Genomic DNA, 22500 nt, shown 5'->3' on the forward strand with positions numbered 1-22500 from the left:
TAGGGGTTTTCATTTATCGCCATGCCCGTCGGGTATGGGTTAAGATGTCCACCCTGGATTAAACATCTTAAATGAGCGAGTCAGTATATGCTATATTACCCAAGTGATACTGATTAGCATTTGGTATAAAAGGTCATCATAACTGAAGGAATATATACATAGTTACAACAAAAGGAGAAATACAGTATGAAAATGATCTGACCCTCCAAAAATGTCTGTCAAGGAAAGGGTAAAGATTAATGTGAAAAATATTTCAAGTTTCATTGAAATATTGTTTGATGATCTATTATAATGCAGATATTTTAATTTTGTTTTTATTAGAGTGTTTGCAGTAACCATTGTTAGTGGTACTAGCAAGTTTTTTTGACCCGTGTTAAAACTCCTTATAGATACTTTAAAATTACAAGTTTGTTGCATAGTTATTCCACTTTCCAATGATTATCTTTCATCTGGTCAAGATTTAAACCAAACACTGTTCAATGGATGTCCCCAGAATCTTTGACCACTTTATACACTACGTATTAACTTGCAATAATTGCCAGATTTACCACCAGTTTTTAAAAAAATATTAGATTTTTTTTATTTATAATTCATCTATAAAATAGGTAAACACAAGTAACAGATTCATTGAATAATATCTTGATGATAAGATATATGTATATATAGTTATAGAAGATTATGACATTGAAAGACTCACTGATAACTCAGTGGAATTTTTAATATGCTTATTTATGAATTCATAAACAAAATGCAGTATCTTTGGAAATTGAACTAGATATTAAATTATTCTGTAACAAAATGACCATAGGATTTCAGGACCATGGATGGCTCTTGTGACTGATGTAGAGCCACATGTACCACAAGTGTCCCAAGACTTTACCATTGTAATATAAAGTATTTAACAAGAGGTGCAATTACCCACCTCCACATTCCATTGCTGCTACAGCACTGAATGTTACCATGCAAGGAACATAATGGTAGTTGCTGCTTAACCCTATGACGACGGTGCGTCACACCCGTGTGACACAGCCAAACTCCCGATGCCGGGGCGTCAAGCCAGTATGACGATTTTAATGCAATATTGCAATCGCCCGGCATTGGGGTCTTCGCGTAGCGAGTGCCCCGTCGGGATAGGGTTAACCCATCCCCGACGGGGGAATTCTAGCCTTGAATGTCCAAATGCCGGGGCGTTCGAATTATTAGGCCTAAATCAATTGAATGGCTGGCACAATACTGTGCCGCCCGGCCACTGGGCTTTTGAATGCGCGGTACACATGCTGTACCACCCGTCCTGTGTGGGTTAACATGTTAAAGATCAGAATTCTTTCAACATGTTTGGCCCCCAGCTGCATTTGGTTTGATTTTCAAGTTTCACCAAGGCCAGAATACATATTTTTCTTTGCCATATACAAAATACATATTGTATAGTGTAGCATTAAAGTTGAAAAAAGTTATTGCAGTACTTCTTACAGTTGAGAAAAAAAAGAATGTTTTTTATAGAAAACAAAGTAACATGTATTTAGATATGTAAATGGTAAAAATGCAATAATAAACCTTTAGGCAACTATATGTAAAGTTAGCCCATTCGCGCCGGTTGACTTGCTATCACATTCAGTGGTTTTTGGGTCAGATGCCTGAGACAAGATATTTAGTCAAGGCCGGCGCACCAGGTGAGCAGGTGTACAGTGCTCGTGTGTGGCTAGTGTGCCCGAAAATCCCTAGGCGTTAGGCTTATGCATTCGAATACCCCGGCATTCCGACCATTTAGGGCCGAAATAGCACTGGCATGAATGGGTTAAACTAGGGGAAGGGGAGTGGGGAGAAGAAAGGATAGAGGGTATTTGTCTGTATGAAGTATGCCTTACACAGTGACCTAGAAAAAAATGGGTCGACCTTATGTTTCACTTTTGTAGCTAACAAACTTATTACCATGTTGGTGAGACCTTAGTACAGAGCCATAAATATGGCACTACCTGTAGAACCGAACTGACGTGAGGAACAAAAATCCCCCCAAAAATATTACTAAAAGTAATGTGATTATGTAATCAAGGGTTTACTCATAATGTCTTGGTGTATGAAGCGCTGATGACTGTTGTTGCTAGGTGTCTGACATATTTGTTATTTGAAATGGAGAAAGATGGAGGATTTTTTACAAAATTGCCTTTTTTTTTCCCTTTAATCTGGTTAAAAAATAGCTTTTTGTAGATACTTTACAGCTAAAAAGTAGTTAATAGGTAATGACCATAATAAACTGTTCATATATTAGAAAGGTTATCATTACAGATATTTGATAGTATTACAAATATTAGAAAGGAAAATATTACAAAGTAATAATCAAGTAAATTAGATAAAGTATTCTATTTAGAATTAGAAAGAACAAAGTATTATTATAAAAGAAATGTAGAATATTTAACGTGAAGTACCATAGATATTTAACCCATTGGTCGCGGTATTAAAAAAAGGTCTGTGCAGTAGGATGGCTGTTTTAAATGTCTGGCATGATGCCATCCGCGTCTATGACCGACTCTGCCTTTGCAGCAAATCATGCCATCCGCTGCTAATGGGTTAATGATATTACAGATATGAGAAAGTATATCATTTTTGTTATTACAGAAATTTTGAGAGTTTATGGTTATAATAATGGTACAGGTATTAGAGATTACATTTACAGAAATAAAATTCAGCAGGACAGGTCTGTGACCATGGAACATTCTAGTGCTCCTCTTTTAGTCTTCTTTCAAGACACAACTGTTAATATAGTAGTATATTTCCAAAATACTTTAAAATTGATAAGATTGAAATTAGGGGCATAACTTTTTGCTACAAGTCAGTCATCACCACAATAACAAAGTAGTGTAATGTAAGGTGGTCTCAACAAGATGGCTCTGTTCAAAGTAAACAGGCTTTAAATATTGATGCATTTAACCTGCTAATGAAGGGGTGGTTTTGGCTCTGCCTTGACATTATGCCAGGTTATTTCACAATGCACAGGCCCAATTCCATGGGCTAATTGGCCACTGAGGCAACAGCCAGCTGCTATGTGCCCGATCACCTGGCAAGCCAGCTATGTAAAAAGCCATGACATGATATGGCATCTCTAATTGGAAAACCAGCTGTGCCATGATATGATATCACATTATCCATTGTCAAGGGGTCAAGGAAGTTTCTTCTTCTTAGATCAGTGGCCATGTGGTACTTGGATTACTATTTCACACTCAATCAGTTCCATTCACAAAAAGAAAGAGGCAGGGAACAGAACTGTCTGATCATTTGGGTAAGGGTGAGGAGGGTCTACTAGGGGCTTGGGGTTATGAGGTTGATATTGAGGGTGTAGCTAGAGGAAATGCAGTAGAATGAAAAATGAGAATATTTTTTCATAGAATGCAATGAAATATTTAGATGTATAACTAATATAAGCTTGATGTATCATGAGGCAACTATATTGTATGTTATGTAAGGATATGGTTTAAGTAGGGAGTAAAGGTGAGATTAAAGGGTAGACAAGGGGTTTGCCTGCATGGATTATGCCATGTATTACCAGAATTACCATTTCACTCACTATGTTTCACACAAAAAAAAGAAAAAAAGAAAAAAAAAGACAGAGAACATGACTGATTAGCTAAGGGAGAGGAGGGCCTATGAGAGGCATGCAGGTATGAGACTAATATGATGGGTGTGGCTGTAGGAAACTTGCCATACAACAAAAGAAATATTGGTCAGCAAAAATAGAAAGGAAAGAAAAAATTACAGGAAAAATCCTGCCAGTTTTTGACAACCCTTCCATGATCATGGCAAGTGGTATGTTAGGAGTTAACTAGAATATATCTTGGGAAATTACTATGTATGATAACTCTAAAAAGAAAACTTAATTATGATATTTCTCATCTAGAATATAGTATTTGTAGAATTGTAAATTATTTTGAGATTATGGGTCAGAGCACTGTTATATTGAATTTTATGACATTTTCAGCTATGAAAAGTTATCCAAGCAGAATTATTATATGCATCTGTTTTTCTAACTGGCTTTTCCATTAACCTATTAACCCAATGATGACGGTGTGTCACACTCATGTGACACAGCTAAATTCCCGATGCCGGGGCGTCATGCCATTGTGACGTTTCCAATGCAATATTGCAATGGCCCGGCATAGGGGTTTTCACTTAGCACGTGCCCCGTCGGGAAAGGGTTAATGCCGGGGCAATTAATTTTGTCTCTACCCTGGACACAACACTGGGGTATTATGAACTGTATAGGCCTCGGGCTATTCGCCTGCTCAAGCTGGGGCCATCCACTACATACAAGATCACCCAGTGTGCCAGCCATACAGGGAGCCATGACATGATATCGTGTCCCCGGCAGGAAGTGTTTGCCACCATATGACATTATATCGTGTCCCCGGCAGGAAGTGTTTGTCACCATATGACATGATATCATGTCATCTGTCATTAATGCATTAATTGTAATCTTGTTATCCATATATATTTATCTTATAATTCTAATTTCTTCCATTGTAATGTGCTGTAGCATTTGTATGGGTATTTTATGTTTCTGAAGCAGTTGATGCTAATCCAGACATCTGTTGTTTTCCTAGTAGTATATGAAAGGTTGAAAGTGAAAATTTTTACTCAGCATTGCAGTAGGTTGAGAGCTGCTGTGCACTTGTATTTTTATGTAAACAGTTTGCAACATTTTTTACTAGTTTCATATTTTGATGTATTTAACTTTTGATGGCTAGCCATGAAACTGATGACGGCATTGGTGGACGTCGCTCTGACTGTGTCGGTCAATCTTGACAACACTCAGCGCCAGTATGAGTCAGAGAGACAGAAGGTATATAGTGCATATGAAATTTGTTATATCTATCATTGAAATATTCAAAGTTCAATTTGTTATTTTGATTGTATATCCAGTGTCAGATTATTAGATAGCTAATCAATCAAGGGTTTAAAAAAAAATGGTTATTGTTTTGACTGCTTTCTTTTCAGTCTCGTGAGAAACGAGCATCTGACCGTCTTGAATCATTGATGTCAAAAAGGCAAGAACTGGAAGAGAACATGGATGAAATCAAGAACATGCTCACTTATATGTTCAAATCTGTCTTTGTTCATAGATACAGGTAATCATACCATTTTTATGTGTGGTTATATAATGTAAGCTTTTAGTTGTTTAAAAGCACCTTTTCCAAATATATGCTGGGATCCCATGTTGATTTGGGATTATAATAATGTCAGAAATATGGATTCAACAAGGCTTAGAAATGACTACTAGATTTTCTATTGTAAGTCATGTAGTTATATTACTGAGTTAAACATTTATGGGCAGCTGATTCTCTAATAGTGTAGGGTTTTAATGATTTTTTATAAGATGATTTTATTATATAAATTTTGCTAAAATTCAGTTTGATAAGGATTGATGCAAATAAACTAAATAGAGTGGAAACACTCTATTTAAACCTGTCTCACTTGTAACAAATATTGATTTGTCTCCCAGTAATGATTTTATATAAAACTCTAATTAAAGCTGACTTATGACTGAGTTAATGCCTGATTCACAGATAGGATTATATGTTATCTTGAATGCCTTCATAAAGTTCATTATTTTTAGAAGTAATTAGATGATGTTATAAGAAGACAATATTTAGATTTTAGTTTTTATCAATAACACTTGGAAGAGTACAGGAACATTGATATTATTGTAAATTTTAACTAAAGAATTTCTTTCACAGGGACACACTACCTGAAATACGCTCCATTTGTATGGCAGAAATTGGCCTTTGGATGAAGAAATTCCATCAAAACTTTTTAGATGACTCGTACCTGAAATACATTGGTTGGACACTTCATGATAAAGTGGGCGATGTCCGACTCAAATGCTTGCAGGCCCTCCAACCCTTGTATGCCAGTGAAGAACTCAAGGGGAAGCTGGAACTCTTCACAAGCAAGTTCAAAGATCGTATTGTGGCCATGACTCTGGACAAGGAATATGATGTTGCAGTTCAGGCAGTGAAACTGGTGATCTCCATTCTCAAATATCACAGGGACATTTTAACGGACAAAGATTGTGAACATGTGTATGAACTTGTGTACTCTTCCCATCGAGCTGTTGCACAAGCAGCTGGAGAGTTCTTGAATGAGCGTCTTTTCATTCCTGATGATGAAGCTGTCGCTGCACTCAGAACCAAGCGTGGAAAGAAACGCAGACCAAATACCCCCCTCATCAGAGATTTGGTTCAGTTCTTCATTGAGTCTGAGGTAAAATGTTTACACTTTTGTATACTAGTTTTATTTTCTGACTTTTAGACTTCACCATATGATTAGCATTCATTCATTTCATGAATATATGTTTTATACATTTTTGTTTATGTACATGAAAGAGAATAGATATATAGGAAGGAATGACTAACAATTTGCCTTGATCCCCCCAGTTACATGAGCATGGAGCATATCTGGTGGATTCTCTTATTGAAAGCAATGACATGATGAAGGACTGGGAGTGCATGACAGATCTGCTCCTAGAAGAACCTGGACCTATGGAAGAACCTTTAGATGATCGTCAAGAAACCAGTCTTATAGAAATCATGGTGTGCTGCATCAAGCAAGGAGCCACGGGAGAACCACCTGTTGGTAGAGGCCCAACAAGGAAGGTGTGTTTCTGGATTTTTATATGAATTTCAGCTTACCTACATTTTACTTTGTTCATAGTTTTACCAGTAACCTGTTGAAACATAGTATTCATATTATTTCAAGTTTATTCTCTAATATAATGTCATACAACTTAGGAGAGTGCTATTCAGAATAGTTTGGATTATTGATGAGTACACGTTATGTATTCAGAATGTTATTTTTGTGCAACTTTAAGTTCATTATTGTATTCCTAATGGCATTTATTCTTCTTACAGCAAATACTCTCAGCAAAGGAAGTGAAGCAAGTAAATGATGACCGTGCAAAGTTAACAGAGCACTTAATCCCAACATTACCACAACTTCTGCACAAGTACTTGGCTGATCCAGAGAAAGTAGCCAACCTCCTCCTCATCCCACAGTACTTTGACTTGGAAATATACACTACAAGCAGACAGGAGAAGGTAAGGTCTTGTGCATGTTCAGAAGAAAGAAAATTGCTCTTCTAAATATTCTAGAATACAGAAGATGTGAGCTCACTATAATAAAGATCTGTACGTGCATACAAGACTTGACTTTCAAAATTTCTTGCAGAATTTGGATTTGCTCCTGAAGCTTATTCAAGAGGTGGCTGATAAACACAGTGACACTGAAGTATTGGAAACAGCAGCAAAGACTTTAGAGATCCTGTGTAATGATGACTACACTATTTACTCACGATGTGACATTGCAAGATCATCTCTCTTGGATATGGTGGTCAACAAGTACAAAGAAGCTAATGATGAATACCTAACCCTTATTGATGGTGTAAGTGGAAATTGGAAGATTTGTTGTTATTATTATTATTATTATTATTATTATTATTATTATTATTGTTATTATTATTATTACAGTTACCATTATTACTCACTCACATGTTTCTTTTTTCCTTTATCTTGAGTATATATATTTTTCATAACTTGATATAGTCCTTTGATTATAAGACTAGAAAGGAAAATGTCACATACTGAAGATAGTCAAACTTAATTGACTTGATCTACACATGCATGCACATTTTTTATTTTTGTTGTTTTGAGTAATGCCCATATCATATTTTACATTTCTAATTTCTCGTCAATTAGGAGGAGGAACCTGATGAAGATGAAACCTTTGCCTTGGTTTCATCTGTGAAGAAAGTGTCCATCTTTTATTCCTGCCACAACATGGGCCCATGCAATATCTGGGATTCACTGTACAAAAACATTAGTTATGCTATTGATGGCAGTAAATCTCTACCAGAAGAGGTAAGGGTTTGTGAACTGATCATATTCCAGACTGCTGGAATATGAAATGATTAATCATTTAATTACAGTAATAAAATATATGTCTATTTATTTTAATAGAAGATTCATTGCTATAGTAATAATTCTTGCAGTTTAAAGATAAGTTTGAAGACATTGAATGGATCCTTAAATCCTATCTTATAATTTATTTGTATTAACAGGCAACAAAGTACTGCATTTCTTCATGCTTCTTTGGTGTAATGTGGGAGCTGCACCAAATAGAAATGGATAAGCGGACCATCACACATGATGCTGTAGAAGCTCTACGAACTCGTCTGCACTTGTTTTTAGATGCATGCAAGCACCTGTTGGCTAATTCCAACAACCAAGTCTTCAGAGAAGAGGTAATGTATTTTGAGGATATTTAAAATTTGTTCTTCCTTACTTTCCTTGATTTAAAAGTATATATTGACTTACTGGTTGACAAAAGAATGTTATTTAACAGTAATCATGTTTCTGTTTTGATGCTATCACTTGTTTGTTAATTGCTTTGGTAATGATAACTTGTCTTTTTCTGTTTTTAGGCTTATGTGACTTTGTGTGATCTTCTGATTGTGTTCAGCCGTCAGTTGTTGGCCAATGCACATTTGTCTCCTTTGGTTTATGTGCCAGATAGGGGCCTTCAGCATCTCCTCAACCACTTCATCCAAACCTATGTATTCATTGATGATGAGGATGGTCAGTCAATTAGCTGTTTGTTTGTGATATATTTACTGTAAATATCTCTTGGTCTTAGTCATTGTTTATAAATTTTTTGATTGCTTGAAATCCAAAACACAGCAGGTTGCTAACTGTCATTTCCATCTATGCAGAAGAACAAGATGAGCATGTCAAGATAGAAGAACTGCACAAAAGACGTAACTTCCTTGCCACCTTCTGCAAGTTAATTGTGTACAATGTTCTGCCGACAAAGGTTGCTGCAGATGTCTTCAAACATTATGTCAGAGTAAGTATTCTTTCTCCATTTGTCAATGTACAATTCTGTTTGTTCTTATAACATATTTGAATGAGAGAAAGAATTTTTGTGGAGCTTTATGATTCATTATGGCTTTTTATCTTACAGTATTATGATGACTATGGTGATATCATCAAGGCCACCTTAGGCAAAGCCCGTGAGATTAACAAGGTGAACTCAGCCAGAACCATGGCATTGGCCCTTACGATGATCTTCCGAGAACTTCACAAAGATAATGTTAGAATCAACAGACAGGGCGTAGACTTCATTAGTCTCAAGGTATGAATATTACCTTTGTTTCCTTCTATTTTGTTTTAATTTTTTTGAAATTACATGGAACTATAGAATTTTGTCTCTCTGATACTAGAAATATTGAGAGGACATTGCTGAATTTTAAAAATTTTCTTTTCCCAAGGAACTGGCCAAACGATTTGCATTATCTTTTGGTCTTGATGCTGTGAAAAATCGTGAGGCAATCACTGCACTTCACCGGGAAGGCATCCTGTTTGCTGTTAACCCTCTTGAAAACCCAGCTGATCCTACTGGACCTCCACCCAACCTTGCTTTCTTGGAGATATTAACTGAATTCACAAATAAGCTCCTGAAACAGGATAAGAGAGTTGTGTAAGTATTTTCTTTGACTGATTATGTAAACTATGTAAATGTGAATATATCCAAAAAACAATTGAATGAATCATAAGTATTTATATCAAAGAATGATTTATTCTCAATGTATTCATGCATGATATGAACAGTTGCATCAAACCTGAAATATCTTTGTCCCACAGGCTTGCATACCTTGATCGTCGCATAGCTGCTGGTATGCCAAGTTCAAGAGGGGAAGACTGGCAACCATTACTCATGTATCGCAATTCTCTGGTACATGGAGAGGGTGATCAGCCTCCTCAGACATCTAAGCGTGCCTACACCCGGAAGCGCAAACACGGTAAGTGATTGATTTTGCTCAGGTATGAACTTAAGAGTTGAATTATATTTTTTAATGGCGTTGTTGTTGGTATTGATGTAGTATATATTGAGCTGTTTGATGATTTAGATCTTTTTCAACAGTTGATGATGATGATGACGATGATGAAGATGATGATGCTGGATTCCAGTGAGTATACAATAGCTTTTTTTTTTTTGGAATATCCATTGCACCTGATGTTTATTGTGTAGTGGCTTGAATTTTATGCATAAAGTTCATCTAATTTCATTTGTATCAGTAATTGAGGCACTTTCATGCCACTATTGAGTTAACATGTCACTTCATTACTAACAGTAAATTTTAGTTGCTGTAGAACTTGAAAATTAGCGTTGTTACTCATGTCATATGTTTAGAAATGTATAATAGTTTATTTACATTTTCATGTAGATCTATTAAACAAAGGAGTTTTGAACTAAAAGTACAAGAAAAGGAAACAGTCTGATTAAATCAGTAAATAGTAATAAGTCAGTCTAAGTTAAGGAACTTCCAAGATTTCTTAATTTCTCCAACGCTACATTCCCTCCCACCCCATCCCTTCTTACAAAAGGCCACCCATTGAGGAACCCCGTGAGACAGGACGCCCCAAGAGACGAAGAAGACTGGAACAAACCCACCCAGATATCATTGGCCGCACCATTCGTCACAAGTGGTACATCGATGGAGAAGGGGTGTACTGTACTGGTTCAGTGTTGGGCATATCTGCCCCTGGGACAATTCCCGAAGAGTCAGATGATGGCCAGTTTATCAATGGCACATGTTATGACATTCAGTACGATGATGAGGACTTTGTGAGGCACTTGATTCTGGAGGGAGACTGGCAGAAAGGAGACATTGCAGTTATGGGCCGTGCGGATAATGTGCCATAATTTGTTTTTTTATGGAAGTTTTTAAGGCTTATTTTAATATTCTGATTTGGTTCAGTAACTAGTTGTACTGGTTTTCTGATAAAGATCTTCCTTTGTCTGTCTTTATACTGTTTGTCTTTCTTTTTAGATGTTAATTTTTCTTCTTAGAGTAATTTCAAAGTGTGAATGTGTGTGTGTGAGTTGTGGTTTACTATTTCATATTTGTAGTTATATCATAAATTCACGCAGTAGAAGTCATGTTTTGGGACCTGTGTAAAAGATGATTCTAAGATATTTAGAGATATATGTAGTCTATTTTTACAGTGCTATCCAGAAAGGGTTATTTGATCTCGGAAAGAGTTTGTATTTTGTATTAGATTTGTGACTAAGTAGGAAGGATCCTGATATTTAGAATCCAGAGAGCATCATAATAAATTTTAATTTTATTTATATTTCGTTCAGTATTTGTAAGGAAGGTGTTGCCGAAATTTTCAGAATTTCAAGCAATGGACAAATTCTATTATTAATAAACTTTTATAAGGAAATTTGTCTTTTAAAACCTTTTATAAATAGCTGAATGTTACAATTTATTGCATGGATTAGAAGAAATTTTTGAAAAATTTCAAAACAAGTTGAGAATTTAAAATGGATTATGAATATATTATATTTTGTAATATACAGTGCATTTCCCCTTCATAAACCGTGTATAACCATGTCCTTTTTTATATATATATGAAATAAATGCTAAAGCAGTCCTAAAAGGTCTTTAACATAACTTTTTATATATATTGTGATGTCAGTCTTCTGTGACTTGCACCTTAATTTATTAATACTAAAATATCCTTTATTACCCTAGCGTACTACCATTATCACCATTTAGACTGACAAGTGTAGTAGACTCATTTTGATGTAAATTGATAGTCTGCTCTTAAAATTAAATGTAGACCTTGGTTTTAGACAGTTGGTAACATCATATTTAATCCTTAACTAATCAAATGATTTCATCCAACCTTCTTCCTTGTGCAAGCTGTGTATTTTTTCATGTTGAATGCCAGTTGTCCTGGCTTTATTAAGTCATGGAATCAGCACCAGAAGAGGAACCCATCAACATTTTTTATATTTCTCATAAATTTTGTGTAAAATATTGTTGTACAAATAAAATGCTTTTTATATGGGTTCATATCTATTTGACCAAATATGATTTGTGCCCTTTTGCCAGTACAGCTGTTCTGTGCTGTGGCACTTGCAGCTGTCAACACAGCTGATTTTTCTTGTTTTCAACTCATGTTTTTTTTTTCTCATTCGGGATAGTTATTTTTCCCATTTGTTTACAAAAGTAAACAAATAAAATAATACTTGGTGTTTTTCCTTCCATAGAGCTGTAATACTTATATCACACTAAGTGTAAAGAACATAAAGAGCTGATATGAACTTTAATTTAATTTTATTGCAACATTGGTAAAGCCTGTCAGATGGCATATATAAATCTCACAATACAGTAAAACACAAATAAATTACTTACACAAAAATGGCTGTAGTATTATGAGTACATGAAAGAGAGTGCTGAGCAGCTGGAACTCGTCTGTAACCAGGGGCTAAGCTAGCAAATCTATTCCTAATATCCTTACGGTTAATGAGTATTTCTTTGATTATGCCCTTGATTAACAGTACCTTTTATGATAAGGAAATAACCAATACTAGCTATTTATATGATATAATCTGAAACACTAAATGTCATTAACCTCTTGAACACGAGGACTCATATACTGTGACATATCCGAGGACGCGCATAATGCGTCATGGCTGAGTTCTGTCAGCATTAGTTTGTTTTCCTTCCGGATACTGTACGAGATCTTTCAGAACATAGGTTGTATATCATATGATGGCTTGCTTGACTTTCATCACTATTACATTGGAGTGTGATTCGCTTATACCAGGGGATGTACCCTACTAGCAATCATTTTATTATTTCTTTATAGAACATGATGTAAAAATATAAAACTTTTTATGATGAGTTTACCATACTACTTCAACTCTTTTCTTTTGTTCTCTGAGTCACTGAGGTCTCTTACTAAGGTCTTCTCACCCTCCTCCCAACCCATGTAAATAACATGCACAGGGGGAAGAGGTTGATTATGCATATATTTGATATATAGTACTTGATCATTATGTTGAGGATTTGACTTAAAACTGGAGGTTTTTGGCTTAAAAATTGCTATATTCAAGAGTGACGTTAAAATTTGGCCCGCACCGGCATCCCAGATTCGGCATGGGGCGCGTTTTCTACTGTTCGGAGTGAACGAGTTCATGTTGTAAACCAGCAGAATAACCATAATGTATTTCTGTTGGGGTTGGTTTGACAAGGAGCATTGATAGTTTAGTTGAACAATCACAACCTTTTATGTGAGAGAAGTACCTTGTCTGACAATGCAGAGAATCAAAACCTTTACATATATGCCAAGGTTGTGGTTTAATAATGTGAGGAAAAAAGCTGTAAAAGAAAATTTGCATTTCTCATGTTGATAATTTTTAACCCAATGATGACAGTGTTTTACACCTGTGTGACACTGCTAAATGCCTGATGACGGGGCGACACACCAGTGTGACGTTCCTGATGCAATATTGCATAGGCTCTGCGTAGGGGGTTGCCACTTCTCGCCGGGCCCGTCGGGATTGGGTTAATCAGCACATGACCAATGATAACATACACTCTGTTCAGTGTTTGTTCAGTTTATTTTTAATCTGAAGAAAGTACATGGATAGGCTGATAAAGCAAGGATTTGATATGTATATACAAGAAGAATAGTTTTAAAAGTTATATTATAATAAACAAGAATTGATGATTGAAACAAAAATAAGTGACAATAACCATTTAAAGGTGAAGAACTAAGTGGTGACAGTGATTTAGTACTGCAAATATACGGTATATTACCTGTAATTTTGGAATAAAGTTTTTGTTTTGTTTTATTGAAAGTTAACCTGGAAAAAAGGAAGTGTGAAATAATGTGTTAAAGGAAAGATAATGAGAAAAGAGAGAAAGTGTTACAAGAGGAAGAAAAAGATTTTCAATGATTCTTAGGAAAGGAATTAGTAGAGATTCTCTTTCTCTTTCTTTCTCTCTTCTATCTTCTCTCTCCTCTCTCCTCTCTCCTCTCTCCTCTCTCCTCTCTCTCTTCAATCTTCTCTTTCCTCTCTTCTCTCTATCTTCTCTCTTTCTCTCACACTTCTATCTTTTTTTCTCTATTTTCTCTCTCTCTCTCTCTTTTTTTTTTCTCTCTCTCTCTCTCTCTGTAAGCCACCTCTTAGAGCAGTTGTTATAACCACTCGATGCCCTGGTTGTAGGTCGGTGGTTAAAGAGACAGACGTTCATGTGCCATGGTCTTTATTGTGGACTCTGCTTAATACAGGTTCCGGCCATCAGGCCGGAATTCAGAGCTGTTCGCTCTGGTCTGTCTGTCTGACCTCTCTGTCCTGCTCTGTCTGTCTGGGTTCCTTGTATGTCCTTTTAAGTACAAATTCTCAGTCACTTTCTACGCCTCGGGGCTTCCGTTAGCAAACACAGCTGCCTAGAAAAGCTTGTGTTCCAAGGCAGAAACGAACACAGGAAGCAGGATGCGTCAGGTCAAGACACACTGCCATCGATATTGCATTGAATTAAGTAGACATACATGATCAATGTCTTGGGTCAATTAACCCATTGGTCGCGGTATTAAAAAAAGGTCTGATTCTGCCTTTGCACCAAATCATGCCATCCGCTGCTAATGGGTTAATATATTATGTGAGATAAGACATTGATCATGTATGTCTACTTAATTTAATGCAATATCGATGGCAGTGTGTTTTGACCTGACACTTTGTCTCCTGTGCTCGTTTCTGCCTCGGAACACTAGTTTCCCTAGGCAGCTGTGTTTGTTAACGGAAGGCCCGAGGCGAAGAAAGTGACTAAAGATTTGTACTTAAGGACATGTAAGGATCACACAGACAGACAGATCAGGACAGAGAGGTCAGACAGACAGACTAGAGCGAACAGCTCGGACCTCTGGCCTTCGGCCAGGGTCTAGTGTATTAGAGTCCACAATAAAGACCATGGCACATGAACGTCCGTCTCTTTAACCACCGACCTATAACAGGGCATCGGATGCTGTACAACTAGTGCCAGCGGGTGGCTTACAAATGATAGCAGCAGTGGGTGGCTTACAACGAGAGCCAGCAAGCGGCTTACACTCTCACTCTCTCTCTCTCTCTCTCTCTCTCTCTCTCTCTCTCTCTCTCTCTCTCTCTCTCTCTCTCTCTCTCTCTCTCTCTTCTCTCTCTCTCTCTTCTCTCTCTCCTCTCTCACTTCTCTCTTCTCTCTCTCTCTCTCTCTCTCTCTCTCTCTCTCTTCTCTCTTCTCTCTTCTCTCTTCTCTCTTCTCTCTTCTCTCTTCTCTCTTTCCTCTTTCCTCTTTCCTCTTTCCTCTCTTCTCTCTTCTCACTCACTATCTCTCTCTCACTCTCACTCTCTCCCTCTCTTTTCTCTCTCTCTCTCTCTCTCTCACACTCTTACTCACTCTCTCTCTCTCACTCTTACTCACTCTCTCTCCCTCTCTTTTCTCTCTCTCTCTCTCTCTCTCTCTCTCTCTCTCTCTCTCTCTCTCTCCTCTCTCTCTCTCTCTCTCTCTCTCTCTCTCCTCTCTCTCTCTCTCTCTCTCTCTCTCTCTCTCCTCTCTCTCTCTCTCTCTCTCTCTCTCTCTCTCTCTCTCTCTCTCTCTCTCTCTCTCTCTCTCTCTCTCTCTCTCTCTCTCTCTCTCTCTCACACTCTTACTCTCTCTCTCTCACTCTTACTCACTATCTCTCACTTTTACTCACTCTCTCTCTCTCTCTCTCTCTCTCTCTCTCTCTCTCTCTCTTTCTCTCTTACTCACTCTCTCTCTCTCTCACTCTAACTCACTCTTACTCTCTCTCTCTTTCTCTCTGTCCACAAGCAGTTGTTGATTGATCCAGTCAGAACATGCTTGTATAAGTAAGTGTGTATGAACAGAAATAGAAAAGCAGGCACACATATGTTCCAATTTTGTAGATCTGCTATGTTTAACTTAGAGTTGTGGCTGTTGCTCTTTTCCAAAGAGTTGCTCATCAAAGAGTTGTTGCTTAAGTTGCACAAGCAACTTATTGTAAATGTCCTCGTCAGAGTAAAGAACAAAATTATTGTGTGAAGGAGGGCAGGGGCATGAAGGCCACAACAGGACACCAACTGTCTGGTGGTGGGTTACAGGTTGGCAGTGATTTAAGGTGATAGGTAAGGATATATATACACTGTTCCTGTCAGTTCAAGGAAGGAATAACCAGGAGAGGCTAAATATGAGAAAATAAACTTCAGAGATGGTTTACTTAAAAAAAACATTCTATTTCTCAGAAGATGCATTTTTACCAGATTAAGACAATTTTAGATTTTACAATCATCAAAATATACCTCATTAATAACATGAAGCAATCACTTAGGCTGAGATGCATAAATGCCGGCTCATGGTGGGTGCACTCCGGCATCTAAGCTCAGATTCAGAGTGCATGTGTGAATGCACCCAGAATTAAAGAAAATTATCAGAAAATTAAGATATGAAATAACAAAATTTAAATATAGATACATATGGTTATAAGCTAAGACTAGAACCTAAGGCTATAGAATAGACTATTAAAAAGTTGGTAATATTGCAAAATGAATACCATGTATGTAGTTTCTAGTAATGCAGCTTGAAACCGTTTTCTGCATCCTAGTGTATTAGAGAATAATGTCTCTCTGAAACTCTCCATTCTCCTGGTGGTACTATGATCTGAATAACTGGCTGCTGCAGCACTTGATGTGTATTTTGAACTTGATGGTTAGCCACGTCCCTCTAATGTTGAAAATTCTTAAGGTTGTTTAGAATACAAGGATCCTTGCCATTGACTGTCTTGATTGGCCTGTATTTTAATCTGTCTGGATATTGAAGTGCTTCTTAGCAGCTCCTTCCCATGTCAGAGGATTATACTCCATCACAAAGCAGCTCAGGGTCATGTTTTGAAATTATGTTCTTTAATAAGGAAATCCCAAGTGTCTGCTTCATTTTGAGGTTTAAATACAGTATTTTATCCTTGAAAAAGAGTTTAATGTTAGGAAGTGTTCTAGTAATTGCCAATGAGGTGCATCTTGTTTGGTGCAAACTTAATCTACCAACTTTTACAGTTCTGTGGTCTAGTATTTTTGTATGCTGCTGTTGTTTCTTCATAATTAATAAAATTATTGAGATGTGATCCACCCACACCACTCTTTCAGTCTTTCAATAAGGTGCCATACACCATTTGATTGAAGGCCTCCTTGATTTCCAGAGTTACTACAGCAATGCATTGGCCACTGTCAAGGGCAATACTTAAGCAGAAGTGAGGAAATAGAGGTCAGCAGCTAAGTGGTTCCTTCCAAGTCCAAACTGGTGGGAACACAGTTTATTAAGATCTGTTAGGTGTGAATTAGATATATTATTGATGACTGCTGACAGCAAGTGTTAGTGGCCATTATTGTTACTGATTACAATTAATAACAACTCAGCAAACGGATTTGCCAGCTCTCTAGCACATCTCTTGAGTAAGCATAAGCTTATTTCATCTAGGCCCACTGGTTTTATCTCACTGAGGTCCTTTCAAATTTATTTGAATTCTGTCTTTCTTGTCTCTAGGAGGGTCATTTTTAGTTTTGTCATCCTTGATAGCTTTGGTGATGGTCTGCCAACTTCTGCCACAGTCATTTCCTTGGTAGATCGTTTTGCTAATATCTCAGTTATTGTTGTTGTGCATTCCTCTGTGGTCATAGTTGGGAAAGTTCCTTCCTCGGTTCCTATTTGTTTTTCTTTGATTAGAGTCTACCATTGTCTGCTGCTGCTTGTCTCTGGATATCCTTGTTTTAGACAGTAGGGTTGCATTTGAAATTGAGTCATGTATTGTACTTAGCATTAGATGCTCTGCAACACCTGGGCCTGAGCTGTGGCTGATCATAGAAATGTGGAATGTGGACATGTAGTACCCAGTGATTCTGGATCTCAAAGTAGAATTGCTGATCGATATCATCAGAGACTGTCCAAGGAAAAGTGTTATGGAGCACATTCCAATTTACACAGTATGGCTGTGGTGCTCCTCACTTGGGTATGTAACTTCTACTGTGAGGACAGCAATGTGATCTGATTTTCCCATAAAACCTAGTGAGGAACAGTAAATGCTGTCTTCAAGGAAGTTATGTCACAGCTGAATTAACTAAAGAACCAGAGTTATGGGTAGTAAAGTTAACCCATTTGCGCCGGATGACATGCTATCACATCGGGAATATTTTACTCCTGCGAGATGACGTCTTATCGCATCATGATCACTCCCTCTAAATACATGTTTTACATAGTTATGTATGTATATAATCATTCCACTTGCATTTCTATAAACACATCATTAAAAAAAAAATAATAATAATAATAATAATAATTAATGCTTCTCAGCATCCCTAGGTGTAAAACGCTTTGAAAAGTGTATCGTGTTATAGCGCCTGGAGAGATCTAGCACTTGGAGGCTGCATGTACTTATTATCTTCATGGAGGGAGCAGTATCAGGCAAATAATCGTCCTGGCATAAATTGGGTTAACATGGTTGGTTTGATCATCTAGTGCTGATTAAGATCACCAATTGTTGTTTTCAAAGTTACTACATAGTAGTATAATGTCAAGGTGATCTACCTGGAATTCAGTAATTATTGATCCCTAGGATGGCAGTCTGTAATGCCTACAGCACAATGTATCTGCTTTTATAGTTATAAACTCCAAGTCATCTCTCTTTCTCCCTCTCCTTTCTTTCTTTTTTTTCCTTTCTTGTTAATCCCTTTCTACCCTCACCCACTCCTCCATCCTTCCATCCTTCTGCTTTATCCATGCAGTGAGTTTATCATCATGATTTAACTTTACATCCTGTTTGAAACCCTGTTAGCATGTATACTGTATTGTCTTATGTACATAAACACATCACCATTGCAGTGTTATTATGTATTATATGCCATTATTAGTATTAGCTATTTGCACTTAGTATTACTAGTTATTATGGGAATCTTTCTCTAATTACTTTTTCCACTCTTCCTTATATTAATTCTCTTGCTTGCTTCTGGAATATTCATGCATGATGACATTATCCAACTCTTCCCATATTGTTCCTAAATGTACATCAGTCTGTTAACACGTAGAGGTCTGAACTGAGGATACAATGAGTGTTGCATCCCCCTTCTTTCCTTCCTTTCTTTCTTCATTCCTAATTACCTGGTTAGTCACTGTCTTCACCTTACCTTCTTTTCATCTTCATCCTTTCTTTTGAATCCCAGATTTCCATGTAAAGTATCGTAAGACACAAGACACAAAATACAGGTATTTAGTTTCATTTCTTTCAGGCTTCAGCCAAAGAAGAGGGCTCAGAGGAACACAAGAAAGAAACCATGGTATGTATTTGATCATATTCTATCTGAAATTTTCTTGCAAGATGAAATGTTAACAAAATTTATTATTTGAAAGTATTTGATAAATAAAAGATTAAACTAAGAGGATTCATCATAATTACTGACTGGAATTTTTAAAATAGAAACATATGAGATGGTTGCACATATATGTATACTATAACTTAATATTCACTTCCTGTTCCTCTTCAGCCTTGAAATCCATACCAAAGAGGTTCCTCGAAGTTCATTGAGACTAAGAGGGAGGAAGCCCATTGATCCAAATTCACTGCTATCTTCCCCATCCTCATCAAGTTCTGTTGTCATTGAGGATTTCAACAGTCAGTCCACAAGGAGTATTCCTTCTCATCCTCCTCTGTATCGCTCAACACCTCAGGTACTTTTTTTAAGGAAATTTGTTTCTGGATTTATTTATATGGTAATATTTGTGCTTTTGTCTGTCTGTCCATACACATCTTTGTGTCTTGTCTTATATATATATATATATATATATATATATATATATATATATATATATATATATATATATATATATATATATAATTATATATATATATATATATTTGTATCAATATACAGTATGTTGTACACTAAGATTTTATGACTTGTTAAGTTTAAGATATTTTGCCTTAAACCTATCTCTTTTTAGGTCCAAAGTGAGCCAAGTACTCCAAGACCAGGTAGTTCTGCATTTTACAAACGTAAATTCAAAGGTTGGTATTTTCATCAATTCTTTTTCTATATCTATGTTTTACATGTTCATTTATGTTCTTTTTTTCTCCTCTCTGCTTTCCTCCTACTTTTTCTGCTGATTAATGATTCATGAGTTGAGTGCCTTTAATAGTTTCTTGATTGCTGGAGCTCATATTCAAATAATTTGTTTTAGACTTCTTTGAAGTGCACAGGATGTAATAAAGTATACTTTCTTACATTTCAGGTTTATCCCACATTATGTCTTCAGACTCAATAGGGCATGTCAAATTTGAGCCCAGAGCAAAGAGAGCCTGCAGAGCAGCAAAACAAGCAGCTCCTATTCTAAACTCTGATGAAAGTGATGATTCAGGCATTCTAGGGCAGGTGAAGAAAGAATTATCAATTTTTACTCATTTTGATTCTGGTTTTATGATTATATAAAAGGGGGAAAAAATTCAACATTATTCAATCACTAATGCAAGTACATTTTTCTTTTAGGATGAAGAGAGTCCAGCAAGATAAGATTATGAAACCAGAGAAGTCTTTTTATGCTTGTAATCTTCTACAAAATGCTCCGTTTAGTTGTTTAGTTTCAAAGTGGTTCCAAGTAATTGAATGCAGAAATTTCTTCTTTTTTTGGCACAGGAATTTTTGATGTCTTAGTTTGGTATTATAACTTTTTTATTTACCACATACCAACATTGCCAGCCATCATTTTAACAAAGTTCCATGACTAAACAAGCAGCTCCTAACTGCCACTATTATTATGTTGATAAGGTATTGTTTATTTCTCATTATAATTTCTGCTGCTATTATGCATCCTGCATTTAATCTTGGTATGGATAGAGGTGCAGGGTAATTTACTAAATTTGAAGTCTTAGTAAACACTGAGTGTATCAGTTAATTTGGCCCACAAAATACATGATTTTTTTTTCTTATGGGGATTGTCTTCCTACCAGTGAACATAATTTATTTGTAATTCAGTAGTTTTTATTTTTAGTTTATTAAGGACAGATTTGTAATTGATTTTGGTTGTTTAATAATATAGTTTGGTTGGCCAACATTTTTCTTTTTTGTTTTTTTTTTATATTCAGTTCATTGTTGTTTTTCTTTACTCCTAAAGCTTATTTAGAATAGGAACATTATTTTATTTTAAGTTTACTCTCAAAGCATGTATAACTGCTCATACCTTTTTTCTGAAATAATTAACTATTTTTTTATAAACACTTTTATTTAAGATATGATTTTCTGCTTGTACTTTTAGGTGTAAATAATTTATTTTTGTAATTTTCATCTACAAATGTTTTTTATACTTTGCAACCTTAGTTGATATGGGAAATCAGTTATCAATAAAACTAATAAATAATTGATTACATTTATTATGATCTTTTATATCCCTCAGTCTTCCACATTGGATACATTTTTAATCTGGAAAAATGTATGGAAAGAACTTTGCCTTAAGAAAAAAATGAAACAAAAATATTACCAAATAGCTTCTATCATTTTTTGCCCTCCACCATAATAATGTGGTAGCCAAACTTGGTCTTGACAGGGGGATCTGTGTACACTGCATTTCCTAGTGATGAAATAGGCAAGGCAAAAGCAGCATCTTGAAAAGGTCCAACCATTGAGCCTCTAGTCATCCAGCCAAGGTCACCCTGAAATTTAAATGAAGTTTTAATGACAAAGTGGTAAAATATAGAATAATGCAAATGTTTGGATGATTTCCCTTTAAATGTTTTTTCAATGTCTAGTCCATGCATAAAAGTGGATGAAAATCAGCAATAAATCCAATGGTAGTCTTAATACCATGTGAAATAGAGCCTGCAGATCAAAGTAAACAAAGAAAGAGGAGAGAATATGGTGCAACTGGTAAAATATGTCGATCACATTAGGTCATCAGGAACCTGTAACTAGAGTGTTACAGGTTGAGTTATGCTAAGTAAATATATCTGTATGGACTTTATCAAGAGATCATATTTCATAATTATTTCAATCTTTAGCAATAAAGTGCTTTCAAAATGCTGTTTTAAAAATATGAACTACTTAACAGGTGACATTTTCATTTTAAGTTTTCAGATAACACTATACAATAAAATAGAATCTTACCCCACTTCGTGCCTTATCTTCTGAATACTGGGCAGCAACTTCGTTGAACTTCATGCCTGATTTGAGTTTTTCTAGGGCTTCCAATGACTTACTCTGCTTCTCACAGAGGATATGTCGTACCTAAAAAAATATATATATATATATAAGAATCAGTAGCCATATAATATCAAATACATCATGCCTGTTGGATGAATAAAAAAGGAAGAAAGGAATAATCATAAAATATTCATATCAGCAGCAGTATTTGTAGTTTTTATTGTTTAGTTTCTATCTTACAATAACATCAATATTAATAATAATTTATCAATCATCTCATAATATTTCCATGTCAGCATATTAACCTCCATATGTACCATATGGTACATTTCAAACTTTCAGTAACCACCATTCAGATAACCAGTGGTACATTACTTATTGATATTTAATTTTGATTGAGTTATTATTCATCCATAAAATTGGTAAATATAAATTGCAGATTAATTA

General features: G+C 35.9%; 2 protein-coding genes across 2 annotated transcripts in view; one reads left to right on the top strand and one right to left on the bottom strand.

Moving 5' to 3' along the window:
• Window positions 1–11273, top strand: part of SA1 (stromal antigen) — a 30679-nt gene extending 19406 nt beyond the window's left edge. Inside the window, exons 8-22 of the mRNA XM_043007316.2 lie at window positions 4737–4831; window positions 4987–5117; window positions 5727–6252; window positions 6426–6644; window positions 6900–7085; window positions 7216–7428; window positions 7743–7904; window positions 8105–8287; window positions 8468–8621; window positions 8756–8889; window positions 9007–9177; window positions 9314–9522; window positions 9687–9844; window positions 9967–10012; window positions 10431–11273. Coding sequence (XP_042863250.1) covers window positions 4737–4831; window positions 4987–5117; window positions 5727–6252; window positions 6426–6644; window positions 6900–7085; window positions 7216–7428; window positions 7743–7904; window positions 8105–8287; window positions 8468–8621; window positions 8756–8889; window positions 9007–9177; window positions 9314–9522; window positions 9687–9844; window positions 9967–10012; window positions 10431–10749 — 2906 coding nt within the window. The 3' untranslated portion in view covers window positions 10750–11273. The remainder of the gene's footprint in view (window positions 1–4736; window positions 4832–4986; window positions 5118–5726; window positions 6253–6425; window positions 6645–6899; window positions 7086–7215; window positions 7429–7742; window positions 7905–8104; window positions 8288–8467; window positions 8622–8755; window positions 8890–9006; window positions 9178–9313; window positions 9523–9686; window positions 9845–9966; window positions 10013–10430) is intronic.
• Window positions 11274–21271: 9998 nt separating this feature from the next.
• The window catches only part of LOC122261508 (peptidyl-prolyl cis-trans isomerase NIMA-interacting 4), a 3872-nt gene continuing 2643 nt past the window's right edge, over window positions 21272–22500 (bottom strand). The window contains exons 2-3 of the mRNA XM_043029182.2: window positions 22018–22137; window positions 21272–21566 (exon numbers count right to left, since the gene is read on the bottom strand). Coding sequence (XP_042885116.1) covers window positions 21408–21566; window positions 22018–22137 — 279 coding nt within the window. The 3' untranslated portion in view covers window positions 21272–21407. The remainder of the gene's footprint in view (window positions 21567–22017; window positions 22138–22500) is intronic.

This window comes from Penaeus japonicus, unplaced genomic scaffold (genome assembly GCF_977035675.1).
Source record: "Penaeus japonicus unplaced genomic scaffold, GWHDUDI00000001_assembly GWHDUDI00000001, whole genome shotgun sequence".
Taxonomy (NCBI): domain Eukaryota; kingdom Metazoa; phylum Arthropoda; class Malacostraca; order Decapoda; family Penaeidae; genus Penaeus; species Penaeus japonicus.